The sequence below is a fragment of the Coregonus clupeaformis genome, chromosome 12, assembly GCF_020615455.1.
Source record: "Coregonus clupeaformis isolate EN_2021a chromosome 12, ASM2061545v1, whole genome shotgun sequence".
Lineage (NCBI taxonomy): Eukaryota > Metazoa > Chordata > Actinopteri > Salmoniformes > Salmonidae > Coregonus > Coregonus clupeaformis.
The window spans coordinates 38,452,640-38,462,816 of NC_059203.1; the positions used below are offsets into that span (position 1 = coordinate 38,452,640).

A 10,177-nucleotide genomic window follows, 5' to 3' on the forward strand; every position below is an offset into this window, starting at 1 on the left:
TAAATGTAGAAACAAACACATGCAGAGCATGCTGGGTGTTATTCTAATGAGCTTCGCCCCCAAACAAGTCCAAATTTAGTCAGCCCGGACCAGACCAGATCTGAGCTAATCATAGAATTCTAGGCTATGTTTTACAAGTTTGTACAGTACAGTACGGTACAGTTCAGTACAGTAGAGCACAGTAGAGTACAGTACGGTACAGGACAGTAGAGTTTAATTCAGTAGAGTAGTGTAGAGTAGAGTACAGTAAAGTACAGTACAGTACAGTTTAATTCAGTATAGTAGAGTACAGTAGAGTTTAATTCAGTAGAGTAGAGTGCAGTACAGTTTAGTAGAGTACATTCGAGTAAAGTAGGGTACAATACATGATACTGTACTATACTAGAGATGGGCGGTATACCATATTTTTTTATATACAGGTATTGATGCACAGACCAGTTTGGGTTTCTAATTCACCTTCTACAGTATTTCAATGTTTGGTTTGTTAAATGTGATACACCACTCTGCCAGACGTCTATGATTGTTTCAGATTTTTTGGGGGGACAAGACCAAAAATCTACTTGAAATCCAGGCTGGTCTGGACAGCACCAAAAAAAGACAACCGGTCTGGACAGGACCAAAAAAAGACATCCAAAAGACGTTGGCGTAAGGTCCATGCTTAGTGGGAAGTCTGGCCCCCTACCTACACACACAGTCCCTTTCCAATTTTTTTATGGGTAGGACACGTTCTTACACACTCTCTTTTTTATAGGAACAAAACAAATCAGACAATGCGGCGTTTTATTATGAACTGACCAAAACGTTGTCAAGACCTACAGTATATGAGTTGTACATTTGTCCAAATCAAGGTGATCTTACCTGTGTTCATTTTCGGGAACCATCTGCGCGAACATCCGAACCGTTTATCATTTATCAATCCTTGTGAGAAAGCAACAGCCCGTACATTCTAGACAACAACACGTATTCGCAGAAACAGAAAGCAAGCTATTCAAAGACCAGCAAGGTAAAACTATAACTTTGGTTTTCTTATGTCGAGTTTATTGCGTCAAGTTACTTTCCAGCTGTAGTGGTCCTCGATTGGTGAAGCGCGCATTGTATGTGGTGAGAGGCGCGACTGAACTGATGCACGATGGTTTGGAGTTGGGAGCTGAGCGCGGGAGGTGCTCCCCTGGCGTTTCCTGAGGAGGAAGCGCCCTTTTCCATGTCAGGGACTGACCTGCCCTCAAAACAATACACATCGAGGTAGATAAGCTGAATTTATTATTTAAATTGAGTAGCCTACTACTGAGAGCAGGTAATTTAAATAGAAAAGCACATGGCTTACACAATGAGTAACTTTTCTTTGTGCATTCCAATTGCCAATATGGGGTAGGCTACTATAATCCAAAGAAATTGTAAAACTCATTTACCCAGAACCCATTGCCTTTTGGCCCTCATCAGACAGAAAGTCTATGTTAAATGCATTGACAAACTGGAATTGACAACATGCATGATATAAAAACAACTGATGGACTTCATGTTGTCCAAGCTGATGAATGCTTTGTTTGTGGAAAATGGATGGTGACCTTTTCCACATGAGGCTGTGTGACCATAGGCTCTGAGACATCCAGCTAAAAACAGAATGTGTGGGATCCCAGAGACTGCTGCCATTTGGACATGGTTTCCTGCCCATACATCTGAAGTGTGATTGGAGGACAGCAGTCCCTTAAAACATTTCTGCATAACAGGAAATTGCTCTCCCTGTTTCCTGCACAAGGAGGCTCCACTTCCTTAGCAACTAATGGACAAAACGGGCACATTTAACCCTTTGGAGTGTTGAAACTCAAACGATGACGATGTAACGTATTTTGTCTCTTAAAGTAGTCACAGGATAGGATACACCAAAAATAATTTATTTTCCATTACAACAATGAAGTATTGTGTTTAGGAGAACTGCCTATTTCCTATTGTGGTACACATTTCTATACAGTAGGCCTATCTATAAACCACATTTAACATATTTATGAATGTACCATCTTTCGACTTTCTTGTCCTAATGCACCCTCAGCAGCATCGGTAGAAACCGGAAACATCCGGTTTTCAGGGATACAGCATCTTTAACCAAGCTTCCTTTTCCCCTAAAAACCGGACGTGGGGTCCCCGCTCAGGCGTTTCTTTTACGCCTGCTATGTCAGGTTATACTGTAACACCACAGCAGCTATTATGATCCATGAACTGACTTTGCCTCACTCTGCATCTCTCAGGGTGTGACACATGGACACGCACACACACGCACACACACATACACACACACTCACAGACACACTCACACTCACACTCACACACAGACAAATACTCAGTCATGTTCAGCTGCAGAGGTAATCCCAGCAATCTCACTGTCACATGCAGTTCAGAGAGAGGCTAAACCCGCACAGAAGGCATGCAGATTTCTGCCCAGGTCCACTAAAGAGAACACTCAGAACTCCAGGATTACAGCGTTCCGAACACCCAGGGCATCCCCCCTTGCTGTGACAGTGCACATGGGAGGATATTGGATAAACTGCCTCTACCTGGGAAAGGACCATGGGGTGCCATTTTCCTCTTGCTCTCTCTCAAAACATTGAAAGGTCAAAAAATCTGGCCACATCACAGCCGGCCTGGGGATTACTGCAGATATAATTCAACATGCAACATACATAAATAAGTCCCATTGCTGGCACTGGCAGCATTACAAGAAGAGACACTGCAGGAAAACCTGCAACTGTAGACCTGACTGGTAAAGAAAAAACGATCTACAGTCCAGTCTAGTGCTCCCAGGTTCAAACAAGGGGAGGCACCACACTGGGTTCCACTAAGTTAGACCTGCCTAAAATAGGTCAACCACTCTGATCCTATTACACATTGATTAAACATACTTGAATTCCACCACAACTGTATCTCTGCAGAATTATCCTATTTGTATTTTTAAATCAGGGGTCTCTGCAGAACGATCCTATTTGTACTTTTCAATCAGGGGCATCATGCATGCATTATGACCAGTCCATATATTTTAAAGCTAATCCCTTAACTTCAATTGGCATGACAACTCTGTTTTCAACAGTCCCCCAACTCAGGCTAAGTATAGCGTACTAGCAGCACAGATTGTTTTCTGATGATTGAAAACATTAAGTGCCATTACCTCTGACCCCTTTTGTTTGTCCAATAAGTGTGTTTTCATATTGAGTCAATAAAGGGCAGGAAGGTGGGCTCAGAGAGCAGCCCTGCTCTGTGGCATGAGAGAATAACGTATCTCCTGATAAACAAGGGACTGCAGATGTGGACACATGAAAACATGGTTTGGGCTCTGAGATGGGGGGTTTCCTCCACACACACACTCTCTAACACACACACACGCGGACACACACACACAGCAATCCTTGCCCCCTCCTGAAGGGGAATGGAGGTAAAATAGGGTTAATAGGCCAGTGATGATCTCAGGGCTGGAATGTGAGGTGTTCTTGTCAACGTGCCAGCTCCACAAACTGATCTGAGGCCAGTGTTGTCTAACACCTGTGCTGTGTGCAGCCAGCTGTGGTGTTACAGAGCAGGTTGTTGTGGGAGGAGGAGGATGATTAATGGACGGACCCATTCACTCTGGCTTCTACACCACATGCAGTAATTAGGTCCACCTGCAAATCAGCATTTAGAACCAGATAATGAGGGAAAGTGTGTGTCTAAGAGAAAGAAAGAACAAAAGAACTAACAAACAAAAGAAAAAAGAAAAGAAAGAAAGAAAAGAAAGAAAGAAAGAAAGAAAGAAAGAAAGAAAGAAAGAAAGAAAGAAAGAAAGAAAGAAAGAAAGAAAGAAAGAAAGAAAGAAAGAAAGAAAGAAAGAAAGAAAGAAAGAAAGAAAGAAAGAAAGAAAGAAAGAAAGAAAAGAGGGGAGGACGGCTCATGAACCCAATCAATAACTTCCCTTTAATACAATGCTTTGTTCTCCTGATTGTAACATTCATGAAAGGGAATTACTGACCCCCAAGAACGCAGTGGCCTCCATCATTCTTAAATGGAAGACGTTTGGAACCACCAAGACTCTTCCTAGAGCTGGCCGCCCGGCCAAACTGAGAAATCTGTGAAGCGTGGTGGTGGCAGCATCATGCTGTGGGGATGTTTTTCAGCGGCAGGGACTGGGAGACTAGTCAGGATCAAGGGAAAGATGAACGGAGCAAAGTACAGAGAGAGCCTTAATGAAAACCTGCTCCAGAGAGCTCAGGACCTCAGACTGGGGCGAAGGTTCACCTTCCAACAGGACAACGACCCTAAGCACACAGCAAAGACAACGCAGGAGTGGCTTCGGCACAAGTCTCAATGTCCTTGAGTGGCCCAGCCAGAACCCGGACTTGAACCCGATCTCTGGAGAGACCTGAAAGTAGCTGTGCAGCGACGCTCCCCATTGAACCTGACAGCGCTTGAGAGGATCTGCAGAGAAGAATGAGAGAAACTCCCAAAATACAGGTGTGCCAAGCTTGTAGCGTCATATCCAAGAAGACTCGAGGCTGTAATCGCTGCCAAAGGTGCTTCAACAAAGTACTGAGTAAAGGGTCTGAATACTTATGTAAATGTTTTTTGCAATAGCACTACACAGCTGATTCAAATAATAAAATAATAAAGTAATGTATTGTGTCATTTTGGAGTCACTTTTATTGTAAATAATTATAGAATATGTTTCTAAACACTTCTACATTAATGTGGATGCTACCATGATTACGGATAATCCTGAATGAATCGTGAATAATGATGAGTGAGAAAGTTATAGGCAAACAAATATCATACACCCAAATAAATGCTTACTTCCCCTGTTATTTTAATGGTGAGAGGTTAGCATGTCTTGGGGGTATGATATCTGTGCGTCTGTAACTTTCTCACTCATCATTATTCACGATTCATTCAGGATTATCCGTAATCATGGTAGCATCCACATTAATGTAGAAGTGTTTAGAAACTTTTTCTATTCTTATTTACAATACAAGTGACTCCAAAATCCCCGAGTGGCGGAGTGGTCTAAGGCACTGCATCTCAGTGCTTGAGGCATCACTACAGACCCCCTGTGTTCGATTCCAGGCTGTATCACAACCGGCCATGATTGGGAGTCCTGTAGGGCGGTGCACAATTGGCCCAGCGTCGCCTGGGTTTGGCCGGTGTAGGCCGTCATTGTAAATAAGAATTTGTTCTTAACTCACTTGCCTGGTTAAATAAATAAAAATAAATTTAAAAAATGACACAATACATTATGTTCTATTGGGCACAAAATCTGAAACACAACCAAAACAAACAGCAAATGCATCCAACAAATGTGTAGAGTTACAAGCTTGATGTAGTCATTGCGTGCTATGTATATGGGACCAAATGCTTAACTTTTTACTAATTTAATACACATAAGTGAATTTGTCTGAATACTTTTGATCCCCTAAAATGGGGGGACTATGTACAACAAGTGCTAAATGGTTCACCTGATATGGATGAAAATACCCTCAAATTAAAGCTGGCAGTCTGCACTTTAACTTCATAGTCATTGTTTGATTTAAGATCCACACTTTTGAGTATAGAGCCAAAAGCAGAAAAACATGCTTCACCGTCGCAATAATAATGGAGGGCACTGTATATGATCAAGTGGGAGAATCCCTGTGCTGTGTATGTGTATGTGTGTGTGTATGTGTGTGTGTGTGTGTTTTTCTGTGTGTGCTGTGGCATAGCGCAGTTTCACATGTTTTATTTTATTTTTACAATAAGAATGTGGCTTGAAAAAAATAGTTCCCTCTTGATTTACTCTTTCCTGTCACTGTTTTCAGGTCTTTCAGCAAAAGGGGGCAGGGAACCAATAGCTTTGTACGAGTGATAGTTATGGCCAGAGCAGTTAAGTATTGGGTCCGTCAGTCTATGATATATACAGTTTAATTTGTATGTTATGTGAAATGTCACAAAAAACAGCTGGTTATAAAGGTAAGACAATAACAACTCATCATTTACAGTGTTAACACAATCACTACTTCTGTTAAAACCCCTCTGACAAGTAGTGGATTACATCAGCTGTGGTTCAACAGTAACTGTTTTGCAGGAGGGGACTAAATTGTGTCAAGGGGTTGAAGCAAGTTCCTGTAAATCGCTTTTATCTGTCTTCATATCTATTGTGTGAGCCTTGGAGTCTATTCAAATATTTTCCCACCGGGCCACGCTAATCATAAAATACAGTCACACTTTCGCAGTATTGAAAATAACAGAAAATATTTATGTAACAATGTAAGCAAACACTCATACTCACACGTACACACAAACTGAATGAAAACATGTTTGTTCTACTTGGACTGTGCTCTTGGCTGGCGCAGCTATGCTGAGTGTAGCATGGCTTTGTATCCTGTCAGGTCTACAGTGGGGAGAGCAATGGGGTGCTGACAACCTCTTGTTGTGTCATGGTGGGCTAAATATAATTTCACATCATGGCTAAGGATGAAAACACAACTGTTTTTTTATTTTATTTTTCTGTAAGACCTTCCTGACCTTTGTACGATGATCACGGGACATTCCCTCGCTCTCTTTCCCTCTGGATTTCTCAGCAAATACGTTTTTCAAAGAATGTTCTGATTCCTGGTGAGAAAAAAGAGCTACTCCCTCAGGTCTGAATAGTTTTTGATAAATCAAACAGACAGGAAACATGGTATTAGGGTGAAATAATCTGTCACAGATAAGAATGACACTTGATTTGAAGGAGCTTTGTTAAAGAAACAAGAAACCATAGAGAGGCAATTATTTACTGACCTATTAACAATGCTTGTCCTCATAGATTACGGTTATGGTGAAAACATACACCTATATCTGTCAGGCGCATTCTTTGAATTGCTAATAAATGTTATTTGAAAACCTGATTTGAAACATTCCTGCACTAAATCATGGAAAGCAAACTAAATAGCATCAGGGAAAATTATGCACTAAAATAGCAACCAAAAAACAGCATGGTATGCATGCAATTTCAACCCCTGAACAATAAACAATGGACAAAGAAAGGTCAAAGTGTGTGTGTTTGTGCGTGTGTGTGTATGTGTGTGTGTGTGTGCGTATGTGGAAAGAAAAAGAAAGAGCCTAGACCTAAGAAAGGTCAAAGTGTGTGTGTGTGTGTGTGTGTGTGTGTGTGTGTTTGTGTTGGGTGTGTGTTAGTGATTGAGTGAGTGACTGGGCCTGAAGCTGGCTAAGTCCAGTGCAGGAACGAGTTCTGATAAAACGAAAGAAATAGAGAGTTCATTCAGTAAATATAGGGAGATCTTTTAAAGTACCGTCATATTGGTTTAGAAAGGCTGTATTGTACTGTGAACATGACAGCACATATTAGGTCTAATGGGAGGGGGTGAATGAACCCACCACCTCAGACCTTGGTGGATGGTGTAATAATACATGGAGATCCACTCTCATGCTTCTGACATCACATTAAGACTACAGTCACGTTGGCATGTGGTGAACATGTATTAATAACAGATTCATCATTTTCATAACCTCTGGATGTAGGTTACACACTAGTAGGACATGCAGTTTAAACACATTTACTGCTATTGTTCTTTTTCTGTTTTATCTTCTTTACCCCCAAATGGGGCGGCAGGTAGCTTAGTGGTTAAGAGCGTTGTGCCAGTAACCGAAAGGTCGCTGGTTCTAATCCCCGAGCCGACTAGGTGAAAAATCTGCCGATGTGCCCTTGAGCAAGGCACTTAACCCTAATTGCTCCTGTAAGTCGCTCTGGATAAGAGCGTCTGCTAAATGACTAAAATGTAAAAAATGGTGCTCTGCCGGGTTACAGTTCAACATCTCCACTTTCCTGCCTCTCTCCATGGCCTGGTGTCACTAAGGGAAAGATGAGCCTTCACAGGCACAATCAACTATCCACACACAACAAATATCTCTGGTTAAAAAACTAATACACTTTGCAGGATAAACTATGGTGTAGGTCCTGCATTTGAATAGAAGGCCCTGGATCTTGTGACTAGGGTCACAACCTGGCCTTGCGTATGATCTTCACAAGGGACATCACTTAACTAATTAATCACCATTGATTTAAGTAACAACTCTTCATTTACACAATATGGCCTCTGACTTGAGCATGATTTTGGTGTGAGGCAATAAGCATAATGTTGTTGTGAGCAGCAGCCATCTATCTCCATAAAACTGCAGTGGATTAACCAGAGCTAACCGTTCATCATATGTGTTTGTGCGTGTGTACATGTGTGCGTGCCTGCACACGCATTTGTGTGTTTGTGTTGTGTGTGTGTGTGGGATGCAGAGAAGTGCGGTAGACAGTTATCACGCTGAAGTGATGGATGTCCAATCCAGGCGATAAGCAGAATCCCAGCAGCTCAATAAGGGATATAGAGGCCAGCCATTAAGTACAGCAGAGCGGCCAAAAGCAGTGGACAGGTGGGATTGATCCTGGCATAGTCATGTAGTGAGTGTAATTAATACAAATTATTTATCTCCACCAGAGGCCACCATGTGGTTAGGTCCACCAGTAGCCTATGGGCCTACTTGTTTTCCCATAGAGATCATAGAAACAACTTTTAAATGCATTCATAGGCTTCCATCACTGGCTTTATCGCTGGATGCCTTGTTCGCCAGAGTGGTAGAATGGCAGGACAGTGGGCTATGTTGGTGAGCCTGGAGAAATTGAGATTATTGTGTTACGGGTCAGCTGGTGTGCTTCCTGGGTTAATTGAATCAGACATGTCCTATGTACCAAGCGGAGCAGAATTCAGTACACGTTTTCTGACCCCTATACTCAGTCATTATCTACATTACTTGACCATGGATGGCACCTAACCTCGAATAAGGAAAATACTGTTTCCATTTAAACTGCCTGCCATTAAATGTGTTTAAACTGTTTTGGGTTGGTTCTGTCAGTGACATTCACATAGGATTGGCAATGAAAGGGGGAGAGAGAGAGATGATTTTAGTTCAAGTGTTCATTATCATACTATATTGGGTTGTTTGTTTCTAGGAGGCAACACCTCCTCCTGATAGACACATTGAGATGCAAGCTGCAGTAAAACTGAAATTTGTTCACAGTCAATACTGTATTGGGGGCTGCAGGAGGCATATCATCACTGCCATGAAGTGGCAAATGCCAGATGGGCTGGACCACTTTTTAGGTTGGGTGGGCTGGTCGAAATTGACAGACACGCAAATAACAATGAAAAAGGTGACATGGCCGGCTGCCCATTGGCCTGTTAAGATTATTATTTTTTAAATACTTTTTTTGCGCAATTTCTTTCTTATACTAATCTGTAACGAGCCTTTGGCTGATCGATGTGCCCGGTTTTCTTATAGGCTGAGCAGAGGTCACACAAACACATTCAAAGTCAAACTCGGTATCAACAAAGAGACCTGCTCCAACTCTGTCATCAGTTAGACAGCCAAGATCATGGATCGTAAAAAACGGAAATGGTGACTATAAACGTAGAAAGAGCACATTCTACATTGTCACCTCACTCAAAACATTTTTTGGCGTCTTAAACCATGATTTGCTCTAACTCCTGCCTATAGGTCTCTGGGTAGTAGCCTACAACTGCAAAGTTTTTGGGGATATTACATTTACTGTTGGATGAATACATGGCAACTAGCAGCAGTGGCGTGTATTCATGGATGCCAAGGGAAGCCAGGCTTCCCCAAATATTTAACCAATAAAAAAATGTATATTATGAAATAATGTATCTTTCATCTCTCTGTGTTTTCATAATTTTCGTTCAATTCGCAAGTGGCTAAATCTCACCGGAGAAATCATCCAAGCGAGGGAGACAGCGCCCCTCTGTCTCAGTATGTGTTGCCCATGTATCAGATGCTGTCTGGACCAAAAGAGTATGACATGTTGCCGCAGTAGCATTTGATTGATTGACGCCAGCAAGCGTTTTGTCTCCCTTGATAAAAACAATATATATACAGTACCAGTCAAAAGTTTGGACACACCTACTCATTCAAAGGTTTTTCTTTATTTTTACTATTTTCTACATTGTAGAATAATAGTGAAGACATCAAAACTATGAAAAAACACATATGGAATCATGTAGTAACCAAAAAAGTGTTAAACAAATCAAAATATATTTTATATTTTCGATTCTACCTTTGCCTTGATGACAGCTTTGCACACTCTCGGCATTCTCTCAACTTGCTTCATGAGGAATTATTTTCC

The 10,177-nt window shown here is 41.7% G+C and overlaps 1 protein-coding gene across 1 annotated transcript in view; it reads right to left on the reverse strand.

The window, feature by feature from the left end:
- The window catches only part of LOC121577602 (FYVE, RhoGEF and PH domain-containing protein 5), a 41,229-nt gene extending 40,134 nt beyond the window's left edge, over positions 1-1,095 (reverse strand). The window contains exon 1 of the mRNA XM_041891334.2: positions 859-1,095. Within this exon, the coding sequence (XP_041747268.2) occupies positions 859-868 (10 nt within the window). The 5' untranslated portion in view covers positions 869-1,095. The remainder of the gene's footprint in view (positions 1-858) is intronic.
- Between the last annotated feature and the right edge of the window lie 9,082 nt (positions 1,096-10,177).